This window comes from Microcebus murinus, chromosome 1 (genome assembly GCF_040939455.1).
Source record: "Microcebus murinus isolate Inina chromosome 1, M.murinus_Inina_mat1.0, whole genome shotgun sequence".
In the NCBI taxonomy this organism is placed as follows: domain Eukaryota; kingdom Metazoa; phylum Chordata; class Mammalia; order Primates; family Cheirogaleidae; genus Microcebus; species Microcebus murinus.
This window is the reverse complement of record NC_134104.1, coordinates 55,557,819-55,577,520: the sequence shown is the minus strand read 5'-3', so window position 1 is coordinate 55,577,520 and position 19,702 is coordinate 55,557,819. Positions and strand designations below refer to the sequence as shown.

Sequence of the window (19,702 nt, the reverse complement as noted above, 5' to 3'; positions counted from 1 at the left end):
GGACGTTCGCCGTTCCCTCATCCCTTTTCAATTCCTGTTTTTGTTCTATTTCTTTACATGCCTGACTAGTGAATTATTGAATTCTCCTGACCCCTGCCTCATGCTATATGCAAAAATAAATTCCGGTAGATAAATGACCTCAACGGAAGAATAAAATAGAGAGGATTAAATAAAATTTAGGAGAATATTTTATAGTCCAGGCATAGAAGGAACTTCTTAATCAAGATTTCAAACCACAAATCCTAAAGAAAAATATATTTGTGTATGAATGTAAACTTTTTAAATACGGATAGCAAAAAACACCTGAAGTCGAATGAGAGCCTAGAAAGAGATTTTGCAGCATAGATACATCAATACTCCTATTCAGCCTGCTCCTAGAAATAAAAAAAGTATAATTCCAATAAAATTGACCAATGACGGTGAATAGGCAGCTCATATATGTAAACATGATATTCAACCTCGCTAATTGAAAAATGGGAATAAAAAAATAATATGCCACTTTTTTCCATTTACCAAATTGGCAAAAAATGAAACAAAGCAAGTATTGGCAAGAATGCTGGAAACTGGTACTTATGTATGTATGATTGCTGGGAAGGTGAATTGTTAAAATCTGTTATCAAGTTACACGGCCATGGCTATTACAATTGAAAAATATGCATCATTTCCAATGCCTTTTGTTTGACTCTGTGGCCCCAGTTTGTGACTATCCTATAGAAAACATCACTAATTCATAAGAATGCATATTATCCAGTACAGCACCATTTTTAGAAGCAAAGAGAAGAAAAAAATTGGAATGGCCACCAACAGAAAAATAGTTGAATAAATTGTAAGAAGAAAGGTTTCTGGATTTCAGCTCTGACACCTTTGAAACTAAATTCCTGGGGGAATACAGCATCAACCCATAAGGACTTCTCTAGTTTTTTTCCTACTGAAAAGTTACTATAGCTGGTATAAAACTGAGTAAAATCACTTTACTATCCTGGTTATAAATTTTGGAGCAGTGATTGGTGCCAGAGTTGGTGAAATTTGGAAATGGTGAATACAGCATGTCTTTGGAGTCTTGAAAACCTGTCCTGTTGGAACACGCTAGAGAAGTTGAATAAAGATTGAATCGATCTCTTTCTTGAGAGGTGTAATGCCTTTCATATAGTGAGGGTGTATAGTAAGGACTGCCACTTGATTTCAAGATATACTTCCAAAAGATACTGAGCTATGTTGCTAGTTCTCCGTTGGTCTTGTAGACTCCAAGGGACTAAAATTACTAAGGTGATGCATATCATCTCACCATCCCTTATATCTTAATAAACCCTTCTCCCTATAGGTTTTGGATAATTGCAGATATTCTCAATCATTTCTCTTCTTTTTCTCCTCCTTTATCTTTGCAAGTCTTCTTGCATTTTATATGCAGCTAAATGCAAACTCTGACTCATCCTCATAGTGGGAAAAGCACTGAACAAAAAAGCAGGGAAATCCCTGAGTTGTTTGCTCTAACCACCCCTAACAGTCTAACAAATAAGGAAAATTGTGGTGAGTGGCAAGTGTAGATGTTTTTATGGCAGTGATGAACTTAAGTAGACAAATTTGTTTCCACTCTGGAAACTGCCAATGCTGCCTTCATTAACATACAAAAGGGTAAATGGACAATATTGTTGAGGGTAATTTCTCTTTCAGAAATCTTCTGCCTTAGCTCAGAGGGGAAGTAAGGCTCCCTCTTAAGGAGACAAATGAGGTCCCCACCAAGTAAAGCTTTACTTTACATTTTCATGATTTTTTCTCCTGTAAGATAAAAAGATAAGTAAATATAGTCCTTGCAATCCCCAATAATAACTCTATCTGTGCAAAGAGAAAACAAGATGTCAGATTTTTTCAGGGTTCATCTCACTTTGTAAGCAATAGGAGTATGTCTACTACTTCTAATTACTTCAGTTTATAGACTACAAATCATAATATTAACACACAACAACTTTTATATAGATTCTACAATTATCTTTTGCTAATTAATTCATCCCCCATCATGTTACTGATAGGTGGCTTCCAAATGAAAGATAAGTTTATTTTCAAATGTGAAGGTCAACATTTTAATCCAAACTCAACATATTTAACATACATATTTAAAAGGTTTACTACATCATGCAAGTTATTAGAATACCTTTACAATACTATAAAGAAAGTACAGTATAGAAAAGATATCTTTATATTAACCAACAAAATTTTAGCAATTGTATTTCACTATCTTAGATCATTACAGGGTTTAAGGGTAGTCTCAGCAAAATCAGATTTTAAAAATGTCTTCCACACTCATGATTTTTTTCCTTCACTGTTCAAGTAAAATCTTGTGTCATCCAGTTGCAAAATCTTATTATTGGCAACATGTACACATGTATACAAACTATATACTACAAATTAAAAAAAAAATTGTACCCAGTGAGGCCTGACAAAATCTTATAGAGAGACACTTCTAATCTAATCATTTCACCTGGTACTAGTAAGTCACATCATTTTCTACTTCTATTCATTTGCCACATTTTAGGAAAGAGTACATTCATACTTACAAACATGCAAAACATGATAAACTCAAATAAATGGCACTTGAAAAACCATAATAAAAGAGACTTGCCTGAAGTCCTTTCATTCAACAAAAATTAACTTAACTCAGAAAAACAAAGGCTAATTGTAAAAAAAAAATACATAATAAAATAGTACATTACAGAGAATGTTAATTTGAACTTCATTTGCCTTTTTATAGAACTATACCACTTCTGTAAATAGTATTTTAACTGGTCTGTTCTTTGGTGAAAACAGAGCTATGGTTTCATAGTTATGTCATATGAAGGTTCAGTTAGCAGGTGTGCTCTACAACAAAGAGAAATCAGACAATATAAAGAAATGGGCTACTGGCTGCCTTTATTCTGTGCCAGGAATGGAGAAATCTTCAGCAAAATGAGCTCCTAACACCATTCTCTTTATTTAAAATTGCCCAATGTGATAGAATACCTGTTGTCTAAGACAGCTTTTTTTCTAAAACACACAGCTTTTTCGCATTTTCTTCTTTTATAGAAAAAGTGGTTTACTTTATATGTATAGTCGCTTATGCCGGTGGTAACACTACAAAGTCAATTTCCTGGGCATTTGATGGCATTAAATTCCATTTTGAAAAATGGAGTAACACTAAATACAGTTTATCAATTGCAATTACTGCTATTAAACAGAGGTCATCATGTCAAGTCTTTGGCTTTGGTACAATACTTAAAAATTAAGGCAAACTCCTCCTAAAACATATTCCCTTCCAAGCCCTTGTTTGTTTATATTTATAAAATAACCATCAGCAAAATGCTACTTTAAAAAAAGGAGCCAGTTGATTATCAATAATGTCAATGCCAATGATTGGGTGCTAAAATAATTCCATATTTCTAAGTATATACAGACATTTTGTAAACTGTTTAGTTTATTTCACCAAAACTAACAATTGACAAAAAATCGTTTATAAGAAATGTTTCTATTAGTGATGCTATTTATTAAAATAGTGTTTTCTTTCTCATGAGAACTTTAATTCTTTTGCTATTTATGATCAAGCTTTCAATTAAAACTCTTTCATTCTTCTTTACAAATGACTTCTTATTAATATGAAAGGAGTTCTGAGTGTATACAGTTCAGGGGATGGTTCTGTTGGGTCTTCCCATCTGGGACTGAATATGGCTTCATTCTTGTAAGAGGTTATTGCAGTCTGCCCTGAAGTGGACTGTTGCCCCAGTTCACTACAACAAGAAGTGAGTATAACCTTCTGCTCCAGTAACTATAACATCCATCCAGATCCGCATGGCTTCCGGTGATGGGGCCACCATATAATAGATTCTGTCATGCGTCTTGACACTAAAGGTGAGTAAGGGATTAGGACTCTAAAATTCAAAAATGGAAAAGTATATAAAAGAAACATCTTGAAATAGAACATTAAATAACACAGACATATGTGAAGGCTTCATCCTCATTAAAAGTTCCAATATATAAAATTGATGTAGCCACTGCTTTTGCTCTACTGTAACTCACACCGCCACCCCCAACACCTTTCTCAGGATTGGCCATCTTTGTGGCCTTTCTGCACAAGAAATCTCACCAATTCTCTTAGCAGCTAGTTTGTAAAGCCCTACCAAGACAGCTAGCTGATAGCAGGTGTTTAATAGGTAGTAGCTGTTATTCATATTCCCCTCATTAACTATATTATCACTCCTTTCTGGAACCCTAGCAGAGTCACTTTGCATCTCCCACACCAACATATACAGAATATTTCCTCACTTTACCATGACATTTTTTTTCCTTGAAAAGATCAGCCATCCCACTTTTCCTACTTTTCCAATACCACTCTGATCATATCTATCTGTTATGCCAGAACAACAAATTGGAATTACTTAGAATCCAAAAATAATAAATATTTTTTCCCAACTTCATTATGCATGCAAATTACAGGAATCTAGAAAACTGATGTTTACCTTATTAGCATTCTTGAGGTGATCATAATACACTTCTTCAATGGCTTGAAAGTATATTACTCCTTTTAATTTAGCTTCATGCTTATCTGTAAAGACAGATTAGTGTTAAATACTTCATCCTTACTGAGGGACAGAAAAAACTGTAACTGCATTATAATTATCATTAAAATATTTGCATAGTATTTAAATTATTTAAGATTAATTCAGATAATCTGGGTTTGTGTATTACCACTGGTCTATATAGAATAAAAAAATAAACATGAAATTACTAGCCTTAAACCAAAGGGACTGAATGACTTTGCCCAAGGCTCTTCAGCAAATCAGTAGTCAAAAGATAACCCAGAACTAACAACTGTCACATTTGCATACAAAGTGTAAACACTAATGCCACCAAAACAAATTATTTCCCCACCTCCAAGACTGTCTTTGTAATGGAAATATTAATAAGCAGTTCCATTGAAATGAAATCTTTACAATGTGTTTTTTGAATTATAATTTAAAATAATATTTTACTTATATTTCTTTCTGATCAAATGTTTTTTCACTGTGCTTGATTTTTTCCCCTTGTTTTCAACAGAGCTGCATGTAGCCCATAATTTACTGTCTTTTCAATGCAATATTTTCTAAACTGTTCCCACAGATTTCCTCAGATTTGCCATAAAAACAAAACATAAAACACAAAAACAATCAAAACACTAATCAAATAGCACCACTCTGTGATCTAAGTTCTTCAATTATTTTGTAATTTAAACTTGCAAGGATCATAATGCATGTGAGTATATTACAGATTTTTTTTTTTCCCTCACCCGCCCCATTACAGAATTTTAAAAGTATGGATAAAGGTGCAGGGAAAGAGGCTCTATAATACCCTGTTGGAAGTGCAAATAATACATCCTTCTGGAATGCAATTTGTAAAACAAACAATTAAAAATGTAAAAAATCCTCTTACTCAGCAGTTTCACTCTAAAATTTTATTGTATATCTACTCATGCCTGTGCAAATGTACACGGTTTTTGTGTTTGTTGTGGCTCAAGGTTGCAAAAGATCTGCTTGAGCTTTAATAAGGCACTGACTCAATTACAGATCAGTGATACAATGGAATACACACAGCTACTGAAATAATGGAGGTATATCTCATAATAAAAAAAAATCACAAAATACTATTATATGAAATAGGATATGAATAGAGTGAATAATTCGGTTCCAACTATATAAAAGAAAAAAAGAATACATATACATATCGAAGCATATAAAAATGAACAGAGAAAATCTGAAAAGGTATTTCAGGCTTAACAATGGAAGGCCAGAACTTCTGTGATGGGGAAGAGACTTACTTTCATTATACAGATCTTTGCTGCATTTTGAATTTTTTACTAAGTGAATGTCTCTTTTTTTCCAATAGCAGTCTGAAAAATAATTCCAAAAGCTAGTCTGAAAAATAATTGCCCTAGGCCGGGCGCGGTGGCTCACGCCTGTAATCCTAGCACTCTGGGAGGCCGAGGCGGGCGGATTGCTCAAGGTCAGGAGTTCAAAACCAGCCTGAGCGAGACCCCGTCTCTACCATAAAATAGAAAGAAATTAATTGGCAAACTAATATATATAATATAAAAATCAGCCGGGCATGGTGGCTCGTGCCTGTAGTCCCAGCTACTCGGGAGGCTGAGGCAGGAGGATCGCTTGAGCCCAGGAGTTTGAGGTTGCTGTGAGCTAGGATGACGCCACGGCACTCACTCTAACCTGGGCAAGAAAGCGAGACTCTGTCTCAAAAAAAAAAAAAAAAAAAAAAAAAAAAAAAAAAAAAATAATTGCCCTAAAAAGTTCAGCAGGAGATAAACCTATTTAATTGCATTTAATCCAGCATTTCTCTAATTTATTTGACCATGGATCACATTTTTGTGTGTTTGTTTTTGCTCTTCCTTGGGAAACACTGCCTTGATTAATACCATGTTCAGAGGGTTTCAAACAGTTTCTGTGAAAGAGAAAATGTATCTATTTTTCAAATGTTTGCTGGGAAGGAACTGCAATAATTCATGAGAATACAATAATACCTTGGTTTCTGAAAACAGATGGAAAATAAAATCTGGATGAAATAAAAAAAATAAAATAAAATAAATAAAATATGGAGATAAAAGTAAATCTTGTATTTCAAGCAGGCAGAATGAAACTTTTGTTTGAATGGCACTTCATATATGAGAAAGAACTCTGAAAAATATAAGCCTCACAACCACATTGAGAACTAAGAGAATCAATAATGCTATTGTAAATTGATGAGATAATGCTATCCATTCTGTCTCTTGTAATGGTATTATCTCATCAATTCACAGACATATTTTCTGTGCCTCAGTTTTCTTCAGAGACTCTCCCGAAGTTCCCAGTTAAAATGCAAGAGGCCACGGACAGAAGCCAGGGTCCTGAACACAGAGCCAAGGGACTTTATCTTTTGGCGCTCACATTGCTGCTCCTTCACATGGCCATTTACCTCACTGACAAGCTGAAGGGGCAGGGTTCCTGTGGGGTCAAGTCCAGCCTCAAGTGCAATCTGGACGACTGCCTGGGGTTGATCTATTCCTGTTGGTGTGTGGGCAAGGGAGGGCGGGGTGGAGCAAAGCTGATGCGCGATGGCTGCTCACAGAGCCAAATGGGCAGCGTTTGGCCAACTAGGTCTCACTAATCAGTTAGATATATGTGAATATTAAAAAGCTGAATGAAATACTTTTTGTATTTTTTAAATTCATATGTGAAAAAGGTTTTACTATTTAAAAAAATTAAAAACCAATCACCAAAGGTTTCCATTTGGAAAAACGTATTCACGTGGGTCAGAAGCTCAGAACGCAGGTTTGAAGAAGCTGGCCAGGGCGCCCAGCCACCCACCTGGCCGATGCATGAGACAATGAAATAGGGCTCACAGAGAAGAGGAGCATAGAAGAAGAAGGAAGCTATTTTGTTCAAAGTTCTTTTAAAAATTTATTTTGGAGAAATTCTGGATGAGGTTTTCTGTAGAGACTAGCACACCACAAAGTTTTGTGTATGCATTTTGCAGACACCAAATTGGACTTCCTCTTATTACATTTTTTTCTATTGTACTAACTGAATTTTTTTCTACTGTACTAACTGAAAAAAGCTGCTGTGGATTTTTAGAAAACCCAAGGTCTGAAAGCCCTAGAGAAGCAAAGCAGGGGACCTGGGAGGACAGGCTGTTTGCTTTGGGCCACTAAGATCCGTAGTCACTGGCACTGCATTGAGGAGCTCCTCAGGGAAGGACAGACACCCCACTACCTACCCCATCCCACTCCTGGGGCCCCAGAGCCAATGTTGCCTTTCTCCTAAGGGCTTCCTGGTTTCTCACACCTTCCTCATAGATGTAGCCTGACCTCACTGGATAGGTTAAATGGCTGGCTTATTTACATTTAGGATACTGATACACTTTATAACAATTCCTGAATGATGCTCATCAATACTGACAGTCACCCAAGGCAGTATTTCCTCATAACATCTGGGGCAATACCACTCTTTTCTAGCAGCTGCAAAGAGAGCAGAGCTATGCTTGTGCTAATAATGCACACGCTTCATATGGAATCCAAGAGTAAACAAGAAGCCAGCTACACTAATATTCTTGTATTTCTATAAGATTCAGTAGTAAAGTATATTTCTTATAATCTAGCATTTAAGCATCCAAAAATATTTCACTTATTTAATACTGATTTACTAGTTTACTGATGAGCTTTAGTCTCTGTGCTTACCAGACCATTCTAGCTTATAAACTATAGTTGAATGATTGTCTGCTAAGGCTGCCTAACTGTGTGTGACTTAAATAGGACATACGACAATCAATCAATCACAAAAGCCAGAGCCTTGTGGTTTAAAAAACAATATTATGATCTAAAAAATAAATTCCATTTAATATTTATAGAGACTCAAGTTTATTTCAGAACTAGAATAAACTAATGAACACTTTTAAAAAGTAACATATAATATTTATTATTTCTAGAAAGAAAATTCATATATATGAATTCATACATAGTCTAGGCTATATAATCTAAATATATAATAATGTATAACTACAAAGCTAATCTTGCCAATATTTCTATTATTTATCAATCTACCTATTTATACTGAATTTCAATTTCCTTTGCTCTTTAATAGAGGGTTCCTGATTTGGGTATATCACTGACATTTTTTATCCACCCACCTGCATAATAAGAGAATGTTCGCTTGTTCCTATCAAAAACGAACCAACGTTTTTTCCAAGTTTTAATTTTTCCACCCATTTTGATGAGGAATCCTCGGCAGGTCTTCTCTGTGATTGAGACATGATAGCAGGTATCGATATTGTGGCCAGCAGTCTCCACATGGCTCCGCAGATCAAAGTCTTCCTTCCGGATAGGCAGATATCGTGTCAAAGGACGGGCCTGGAAAAGTGCAAACCCCATCCCATCGACAGCTAATTAATTGTTTTGTTTCGGGTCACGGATGTTTAGAAGCAGACATTAACTGTAAAGCCTAAGGTTTAAAATGCCCATCTAACTACAAAAGACTAAGATAAACAAAGCACTTATCATATGGAGTCTAAAACTAGATAGTATTTGGAGAAGGACGCTATAATATGTGTGTGAGTGGGGAGTGGATAAACTCAGGCCAATATATTCAATTCCTTAAGATGAGTGGATGAGAAAAATGGAAACATGTCATTTATCTTAGCTTAAAAGAGGCACTTAGCAAATACAGGGAAATGAAGCATGAAGTTATCTGGGCTGCATCCTGCAGGTGAGGCCTCCTCGACTGTAAAGTTTCCAGAAGTTGTCCCCGCCACCACTCAACAGTTGTTCTTAAGTAATCTCAGACATGACATGATTTTTAGAACACTATTTAGTAGTACATATCCCTGCCCCTGAAAGATCACACAAAGCTGAGGGTTACATACACTCTGGTAGAAACTGAAGGCAGAGATGTATGTTTTGAAAAGTGAAGCTAAAATAAAGTAAGAAGTGGAACCAAAGATGGACCTAATGTAATGAATTGTTCAGAACCAGATGCCAAAGGGATGTATTTAGATATCTTTTATGCTACTAACGGCTAGGGGAAGGGTACATCTAATCTAGGAAGCATGTATAACCATGGGTGATATTTCTAAAATGGTGGGTCTTATTTTATGTTGTTAAATAACCCTACCCCTTTGCCCTGGAGAAATGATTTAATCATATACTTGGAGGCAAAACTTATAATCAGGATTAAAATAGAACTGTGCCTTTCGGTTTGGCTTCAGATACTCAGCAGGCATGGATAATGTCCACTGCAAATCAGAATTTGGTAGAGGTTGGGCATAATGAAATAAAATAAACAAGTTTTATTTTCTATTTTTCCTTCAATATTTAACCTTTGATTCTGTGGTACTTTGACCGTAGACAGAGACTTACAGATACCTCAAAGCATACAGTCTTAAAGATGGTCTCCGACTGCTGTAATATCAAACTGCCAGCAACCATAAAGAATAAGGGAAATGATGCCTTTTGCCTTTAGATCTAGTAAGCCTTGATAAAACTGAGTTGATCTTTAAATTACATGGTAATTTTAGTTTAACAAGACTTTATTTTAGTTCCTCAGAAAACATGTATTACATAAGCAGTTATCATGACATGAACAGAGATCCAAACTCTATGATGACCAAGATAAGGAGTTAAACAAAATGAGTTGTTTCTCCTAATTTTGCTTGAATTCAGGAATCTTGTGCACAGGTGTTGGGGACTCGTGTATCAAAGGGGACACATGTGACAATATAATGGTTAGAAAAAACCCCAAAATACTACCACCATCACCAAGACACTGGGCTGGTAACATTATCCTGTTCTGGAATGTTTGTTCCTAAAAGATGGCTTAATAGAACCTCTTCCCTTCCTCAACCAAAGGTCTTAGTTTGGGTGTTGTATGTGTTTTCAGCAGCAAATCCAGTTGCATTTTTCAAAGCTGCTCAAAAAATATTCTCCTTTTAAAATGTACCCCAAAGAATGGGTGAAAGAACAAATGCCACTCTCAGCAAAATGTTCCACGCATGACTAGAGAAAAGTGTCATTTGGTTGGTAGTTCCCTAAGAGTTTTGAAATTAAACTCACATGTTTTGCACACTAATGCACACCCTTCTCTTAACCCTCACATGTAGTGGGCATCCTGACTCAGAATGGCTGTCTTCTACAGAAGGACCACCAGGGGGCAACCTACTCTTATCCATTCAGACTGACCGACCAACCTGAGCTCTTTGTTTCTCCCTTATTTTTACTTCCTTTTCTATTAGCTTCTGCCTCTGGCTCGTTTCTTCCTGCAATCGTTTTTCCAGGATTTCTCGGCGTCGTTTTTCTTCTTCTAGAGCTCGTTTTTTGGCTTCCATTTCCCGTTCCTAAATATTACATATAACGATGATTATTTTAAGACACACTGGTAATATGTGAATGATTCTAACTAATACCAAAAAGAAAATTCTCACTAGACAATTCTTGGTTTGTAGTCTAGTCTCTTACAATATATAACCTAGATTAAAGCAACTCATAATCATCGCTGGCATAGCTTTCAAAATCATCATATGCTGAAATGCAACCACTAAGTTTAATTAACAATTAAATTTTTGTCTTAAGTGAAAATCCAGCTTGTGACTATATTCAGTCATTTCATTTCAATGACCACAACTCTCCCATTTTTAATAAAAAACCTTACAAACTATCACCTAACACTAGTGGCAAGCTTTAGCCTTTCTTTCTTTTGACTGCTGTCTTCTGACTGCAGGCTGCTGGTCCTTACAATTCCTGTTGTTGCTGGGCAGCTTCCTGGCTGAAGGTCGCAGAGGAAGCACATGGGGAAGTTGAAGAGGAAAGGAGGTGCCCTTTAGTTAGGGCAGGATGCAAAGGCATTTTGGGGGATTCCTAAGGAAGTTCAGATTCTGGCTTGAAATACAGTCACAATAACGTGGCATTGTAAATATTTCAATAGCGCGGTTAGCACAAGCTGGGAAAAAAAATGCATAAAGACATGACATTCCTCCCTGTTCCTTGGCAGGGACACAAAGTGGCCATCAAATAAAAAATACAATACAAAGCATTCATTTCAGTCTATGTCAACACTATATATATATATTTTTTCAAGTTATAGAAAATTGTAGCACAGTAATGAGCTTGAGAAATCATCTCTTTAACACCTTTGCTTTTCAGATAAGAAAATGAGGCTGAGAAACATTAAGTGACTACTCCAAGATCACCCTGCTTACTAAGGAACACTGCCTGATATCAGGTACAGGGCTCCTAGCACCACCAGCATGTTACAGACCTCCGGTGTAAAGATTGTAAACTTACCCTGGATTCAAGCAGCCGGGTCTTTTCTGCATGAGCCTGCTTCAATAGTCTCTCCATTTCTTCTATTCTGGCAATATTTGAAGTGCTGGCACTGAATGAAACACAAAGGGCTTTTAAGAATATTGGCTCAGATTGATAAATCTCTCTAATACCCACACACGCACACAGAGGGCAAGGGAGTTGCATGACAAAATCCAGGCATATACGATGTAAAGGATGTTACTTACGAGTCACGGGTCTGAAGAGGCAAATCAATTCAACTCTGAAAATTGTAGGTGACACTGACTTACCTCAGTTTAGGAGACAAAATATAGGCAAGCAAAATAACGCCAATGTAAACTGCTTTACCCACAAATAAATAAACCGAAACCCAAATCTTACAAAGTGTGACTTCTTAATGCTTCCTCCAAACTATAAAAAGAATGGCCTGTGTAAGCGCTTCCCGCTAATTTAATGATTTAGAAATATCAGACTAACAAGACTATCACCAAAGTTCTATATAAATGACACCTAACATTTGAAGTCATTTTATTCAGTTGGAGAATATGTGTCACTAGCTGCTTTTTGTTGTAACTTTATACATTTGGGCATTTTATTTCCTAAATGATGCCTATTTAAAAATTAATTCTATAGGTGCAACGGTGACCAGTTCTGTAAATAATGCCCACCCAGCATACCAAGGAAGAAACTGCACAAAAGGGGTCAAGAGCTTCAAAAGAAATGATGGGAAAGACATCACATAAACAAGTGAAGGAAAAAAACCCAAAGCGAGTGAATGTTGCCAGAACAGGCAGGATAACTAAAAGAGAAAGAGAAGAACTTGAAGATGATTAACACAAAACAGTAGATTTTATTTTTCACTTGCTTACGTTTTGACTGTTCAGGAAAAAGAGGACTGTGGCCTAGGTCAAAACTTATTTACTCTGATGTTTCTGCCATGGAGAACCAATGTTGTATCTTGTGCAGGTGTGTTTGTATAGTCATTTAAGGACCTGTCTTCTTTATTAGACTCTCTTGAGGACAGACAGGCTTTGTGCCTGCACCCCTCATAGCTTAGAGCCTGGCACATATATGGGATTCATATTTGTTAGACACACTCGTATAAAAATAAATTCATTAAAAATGAATAAGCAAGGCCGGGCGTGGTGGCTCATGCCTGTAATCCTAGCACTCTGGGAGGCCGAGGCAGTGGATTGCTCGAGGTCAGGAGTTCTAAACCAGCCTGAGCAAGAGCAAGACCCCGTCTCTACTGTAAATGGAAAGAAATTAATTGGCCAGCTAAAAATATATACAAAAATTAGCCGGGCATGCCTGTAGTCCCAGCTACTCGGGAGGCTGAGGCAGGAGGATCACTTGAGCCCAGGAGTTTGAGGTTGCTGTGAGCTAGGCTGACACCAGGGCACTCACTCTAGCCTGGGGCAACAAAGTGAGACTCTGTCTCAAAAAAAAAAAATGAATAAGCAGAGCCCTTTTGGCTATATTATACCTAATTATTAATATAGTATCCTCAAATTATATTCTTGATAAAATCAAACCTAGGATGGTTCAAATGTAGGGCTGAGAGTTCTACTAAAGAGATAAATGAGCACAATAACACAGGGTGTACATACAGTTTATCTTAAAGTCAGTCCTGCATGCCCCATTACTAAACACATCCATCAAGGAGAGGCACTGTCTTAGGAATGCTGGATTCTTACAAGCTTAACAATTAGGCTGTACTTTTCAGGGTTACCTGGGGCCACTTTTTAGTGAGGTGCTCTCTCCTGTGAAAGAGAGGAATATGGCCATATCTCCTCATTATTCCCATTAGCTATTGGGGGAGGTACAAAAGGGTAAGTTCTGTTCTTTTCAGCTAGCAAAAATTAAAGAAGCAAAAAGTCTTTAATTTGTGTGCAGGAATTCTGACTCCCCTTCATGGAGAATATCTGACTTCATGGAAAAAAAAAGGAAAAACTTCACTGGCCCAACTCAGAAAGCCAAAGATAAGCATGTAGGCCATATAATATTAATGGCACAAAATTATATTCTGTAGTGTTGTCTGTGACATCAGATGTGTATATCTTATGTCTCCAATTAATTTGGAAGTAATTTGAATTTCACTGAGTTTCAGATCTTAAAAACTCATCAAGGTAAAAAAAAAACACCTATCAATAGCATAACCCCCATTTATCCCTTTTTGCATATAGTCAATGTTTATTTAAATTTCACTTTACCATTTTCTTAGCTTACTCGTCTCCCCCCATAGCTTTATTAAGTATACATATACTCTACAAATACAAATTATATACATTTACCATGCACATGTTTTGATGTATGTATATGTTGTGAAATGATTATAATCATCAAGCTAATTAACACATCCATCACCTCACATAGTTATCATTTGTGTATGTGCAGGTGTGGTGAGACAAATTTGCCCCTTAATTCTTTCTACAACAGCATTATTACAAAATGATAATGTATAGCAAATAGTTGCATGTGGCCATGATCATTTTCCATAGTTACTCCACATAGAACTGACCTTGTGGTGCTATCATGGATGACCAATCCCCATGGTCAGAAATTACTAATAGTGTTTATTTCATTGTGCTATCAGCTCCTCTGAATGTCAAAAATTTAAGACAAAGTAGAAGATGCCTGTTAAAGATTGAGTGTAAAGTGGAGAGTAAAACAGGCATTTCTTTTCTGTGCCACCATCTACTTTAAAAAAATTCATGTGACTCTAAGATAAGCTCTTACTCATTATTGTGTAGGAAAATAATGTGATAAATATCAGCAAAGCAGGTAATAAGGAACTAATGTTCGGAATGTGTATTATGACAAAGCATCTTTAATTGCCAATGTCTTGAAGATTGGTAGAAAAAAAAATAAAGGACTAAAAATTTGCTCTGCTTAAGATTTCTTTAAATTATGTATTCAAATACCCCCAAATTATAAGTCTATTAAAGCAGTAATTCCATGCTGAAACTCTAGTGGCATGAACTTGGTCTTGTGGTTTATTATGTCAAAAAAAAAAAAGCCATTTGTAGAATTATAGAATTACTCAGAGTTGTGGGTACATTTGCCTTTCACTTTTTGTTGAGACATCATTTTTTTGACTGCTGGAAAGTTATGTGAGTCAGACAGTTTTTGCTTTTTCAGCATCATTATTTACACTGTAAACAAACATAAAGCTCAGAAACTAGGATTGGGATCTTAGAAATAGGCAATTGAGAGTCAATTCTGCAGAAAATCTCCATTCTGCTAAAATTGTTGAATTGGCTTATAGAATAGTTACCTGAATACCATCTGCAATGATGTTTACTATTACTGTTGCCATTATTAACTTATTAAGCCCTGATTTTGTGTTCTTGGAGAAGGCACAGAGATCTGAGAGTTTATCATCCTCTTAATTAATAAGCTTTGTGAGGTGTATCAGGAGAAAGAACAAACAGAAGTTGGGCTGGATCTAGAATGCCAGCTTCTCATATCTGATTGTATTCACAAGTAGTGGGGGCATCATCAAAGCTTTGGAAGAGAAGTCCCATGACCAGATTTATATTTTAGATGTGCCTTTGGCCCTGATTCCATAAGACCACCTTTGCTTGCCTCGAAGTATGAATACAAACGCAAATGGTTAAACCCTTCCAAAAATTTTAATATACCGACTAGCAAAAGCTTTTCTTTTAATAAAACATGGGTAAGAACTCCTTCAAAGTTCTGACTCTTACTGCAAATTATTTCTTTACTTAATCAGAAGCAGTGCAAATGAAGCTTAGAGTCAACCAACAGAGGCAAATCAATTTTTGACAGACAATGCAAATGTGAGCTCAAGGGACAGAGATAGGGCAAAGGGGAAAAATCGATTATATGACATCTGACTGTCTAAGTCATACAAGGTACACAGAAACTAATTTCAGAGATCACCATGATATACAGTCCTCTTCTGCACTGTAGACCCATTTATGTCTCAAAAATGTGGGCTTATCCATATACACTATCCCAAATTGATGGCTTTACTTTTTGAAACTAGTAGGCTCTTTTCCAAACCGGAAACCTTACCCATAAATAAATCTTACCTAGAGATATTGTCAGGTGAACAAGCAGAGATGCTGGTCTCCATGCTATCAGAGCTGTCTAGGCTCAAAGTATCAAAGGCCTGGTCCTTGTAGCTGTGATCTGGGTAATGAAAACTATTCAAATAGACATTTGATTCAGATGCTGTGCGGTTGTAAAATTCAGATTTCTGCCTTTGTCCTTCACTCATCTGTTGGTGATTATAACCTAAAGAAAGAGCCATAAATATGTTAGTTTGCCTCATTTTTCAGTCTCAAATTCTTGTAAGTCTACAGACTCAAGCCAGCAAGCAGAAACATCTGCATATGAAACTTGGGCCTTGGTCTAATTTGTTTTAAAGCCAAGAAGATCAAAGAAACAACATCATGCTCAGTCCAAGCAAGAGTTTCAAAGAAGTGGTTTGCTGAGTGATCTTATTTGTCAGGGGGATCACTTGGCGCCTTCCGATGCCATCCCTACATCTCCGCACAACTGAGAATAATACATCAACACACACATAAACACAAAATAAACAAAACACAAACACAATTGAGGGCCCTGAATCCTTTGAAAATAGCTGAGTCCAAGTGAAGTTAAGATGAATCCTAGGGACAGGCAACACGGGGGTTCGAGAAAAGTCACTTCTCAATGGTATTCATGTTTAAGGAGCACTCAATCTGGTCGTAAAACAGTAGGTGAAATCTTTTACATGTATGAATTGAAAAATTCATATTTCATAAGATCCAAATTAAGCACTTTTTCTCATTATCTATTTTTTTCAGTTTTCCTTATCTGCTAAACTTATTTCAAACATTCAGAGTCAACAATCCTGCCAGTGACTGTGCTCCTCCTAATTATGTATATATAGCTCCCTTCTTTTCCCACCATAACAATCAAGCTTCAGCTAGCTGGTGACAACAGGCATTTGAAAATGTAGGCCTCAGTAGCACCATAAATAAGAGGTTTTTTTCTTACTCTGGTGCCAGGTCAGCTGGCACACTAGGTTGTTGGCGTGTGCCTTGTGTTATTACTGTGGCTTGCTCTCTGATAGCTGATATGGAGCATTGCAAATAATTTTTTTTTTCAATTCTCTATCATATACTCAGGAAGCAGGGATCATACTGATAAACAAATTCCACAATTCATTAAAAAAACTTTTCTCTAGCCAGTAGTATAGCAGTTTGTAATCTCTTTCTCCTTGATAAGAGAAATGTCTACTTGAATAGTTTCCATTACCCAGGGATCTATTACCAGAGCTATTAAGAGTTCACAAGATTTGAATTTCTCCTCTTTTCTTGTGCTCCACCTACTTTTCAATGAGGCTTTTAATTAGTACTGAAATGGCCAAAGAGTAGGCAAGAGGGCCAAAGAACAGAAGTAATTCTAAGCAGCTTCCTCAGCTGTTGATTAAACATTTTCATTTAAAAACAGAAGCCACATCCATATGCTTTAACAAAGCATTATATGCCAAAAATTTTTGTGAAATCATTTTAGTTTCATTCAGAATTTTCATGCCATAAGTATTTGGAACAGTTTTAGATCTCTAAATGAAAATGTTATTTCAGATTAAGGCATTTCTGGAAAAATAAGTTTTCTTAATGTAATCTGCCATTATAAATTATAAATACATATATATATTTTTAAAGCCACATATCACTTAGCTAAAAGAAGATGCAAAACATAAAGGCACACCATGACTAGATACAATATTATTAATTGTAATGATTAATGTATAAAGCATTAAATGAAGCTAGAGCATTCTAGCTTCTAGAATTCTAGACACAAAGCATGTGTCTTTTTTTTTTAAGAAAGGCAAAATAATTCATTACTCAAATATTTACCTTTGAGATCTGAACTTTTGAAATTATCAGTTGGTCCTTTTAAGTTGTTTCCAATTATTCATTATGAAAAGGACAAAAAAAAACCCACCAAAAATTATTTGCAAAGGTCACATATGCATATTTTCTTATGATTTCAAAAAATGCTTGTGCAACAGAAAATTTTCACATTGGCACAGATTACATGGAAGACATTTCCTTGTTTTAGCATGAAAAACAAATCCCTAAAAGACAGTAATGTAATTTAAAACATACAAAAATTAGCTCCCTGGCTATGACATGTGCCACAACCTCTTCCTCTCCTTTAGTTTTACATATTGAGGAAAAAACAAACCCTCTGAGGTAACTAACAGCCTCTCAGCATAGCAGAAAAGGTAGCATATTTCTTCTTCTCAGAGCAACTGTATGCCCTGCTCCTCTAATCTTCTAGGGTTGTTGTTTTTGTTTGTTTTTGTTTTCAGAAGTATCAAAGAATAAGAAAACAAACTCATGACCTTCAAGTGAGGGAGACAATAAACTGACTCAAAGTTTTCAGATAGATGCACAATTTCACAATTTGTACTGTGCTAAGGATAGTCAACATAAACTTCCCAGACCAACTCACTGTTTGTTGAGGTTTGACTCTACACCTGAAAGAATCATCCAACATTCCAGTGGTAGGATGAACATTTCACATTTTCATGGCAACTTAAATGAAAAATCTTGAGCACAGGATCCTCACTTCCCGTGGGCTCAGTGTGAGTGGGAGTGTTCACCTTGTGGAGCTACTCATTTCTGTCACCTGCCAACACTTCACTGATCTCAGTGAACCCAAACGTCACCTAGGTTAGCCTCCTCCCTGCTGAACAAATCCAAAGAACACAAGTTAGCCCTCTAATTATAAATAAGGGCATGGGCCCCTCTCCTGTGACCATGGAATTGCGCCAGTGTGATTCCAAAGAGCCGTTTCTGGGATTCAGGCTCTGGCCTGACCATCCAAAGGGCATGGGGAGTTTTGATAGAGGAAACACCATAGAAGATCAGGGGACTGAATGAGGGTGACCTGGTAGGAATCCCAAGAAAAACTGCCTGCACAGAGAAGGAGCGCCAGACTAGCTGTAAACTGGTCTCAGCCTCAACTCACACGTGACTTTATCAGGGAAGGAGACCCAGACGTCCTGTCCTCCGCAGTTTATCTTTATCCCCATTTATTTAGCACGTGGATGTCATGAAATTAAGAGTCATCAAATGAATTCATTCTTTCATCTGTAAGTTCCAACTATTTTAGTGGCTACATGAGGAGTGGAATGCATCTGGTTTTTTTTTTTTTTGGTGGAGCAAAGAAACTGGATTAGGAAAAATGAAACTTTCCCAACCCTGAGACTATTTAGGTTTTGTTTTTGTTTTTTAATTATGTAGCAAGAATAACATCCAGCAGTGGGAAAGCAACTAAAAAAGGAAAAAGGACCTTGAGAATGCTCTAAATCCTTCCTATCCAGACAGAAAGGAGTAGTTTGAAGGAGTTTAGAAGGTTTATAAAGCAAGACATTATAATACCCAAGGCTTGTCACTCATCATTGCACATCCAAGAAACCAAAACCAATTCAGCTCTCTTCATTGCCCAAAAGGGCCAAGAGACCAGATGTGCAAGGCCCACTGATTATTATTTTTAGGCTGGTCTCTATGAATTCTGGCTAATGGACTTGAAAAGTCCCTTATGAGTTAATGATTGTGCAATACGTTGGTCTTGCCAATACATTCCCAATGTGTGTTATATACTTTTAAATGATCATCTGGGCCTCAATGTAGAAAATGAGATGACTTAAAATTATAATCTAAATTTAAGAGGATAAAACTAACCAGTATTCTGAGAATTCAGCCTATCATAGCTCACCTGCTGAGGAATTCATTCTTCCTAATGACAGTCCACAGCCCAAGGAAGGTGGTACAGGACAAGTCAGGAATGAAGGAGTAGAACGATGGAGAAAAGGAAAAAATACAAGATCAAAAAGGATGACAAGGGGACAGGAAA

General features: G+C 36.5%; 1 protein-coding gene across 16 annotated transcripts in view; it reads right to left on the bottom strand.

The window, feature by feature from the left end:
* Nucleotides 1-1,808: 1,808 nt before the first annotated feature.
* Nucleotides 1,809-19,702, bottom strand: part of PHLDB2 (pleckstrin homology like domain family B member 2) — a 210,363-nt gene continuing 192,469 nt past the window's right edge. For 9 of the 16 annotated variants that reach the window (XM_076001337.1, XM_076001310.1, XM_076001318.1 and 6 more), the window contains 7 exons: nt 19,565-19,585; nt 15,877-16,081; nt 11,819-11,909; nt 10,726-10,872; nt 8,674-8,893; nt 4,485-4,570; nt 1,809-3,896 (listed from right to left, as the gene is read on the bottom strand). In XM_076001337.1, the coding sequence (XP_075857452.1) occupies nt 3,756-3,896; nt 4,485-4,570; nt 8,674-8,893; nt 10,726-10,872; nt 11,819-11,909; nt 15,877-16,081; nt 19,565-19,585 (911 nt within the window). In that variant the 3' untranslated portion in view covers nt 1,809-3,755. The remainder of the gene's footprint in view (nt 3,897-4,484; nt 4,571-8,673; nt 8,894-10,725; nt 10,873-11,818; nt 11,910-15,876; nt 16,082-19,564; nt 19,586-19,702) is intronic. The other 7 variants (XM_076001341.1, XM_012787448.3, XM_076001321.1 and 4 more) reach the window with 1 other exon arrangement.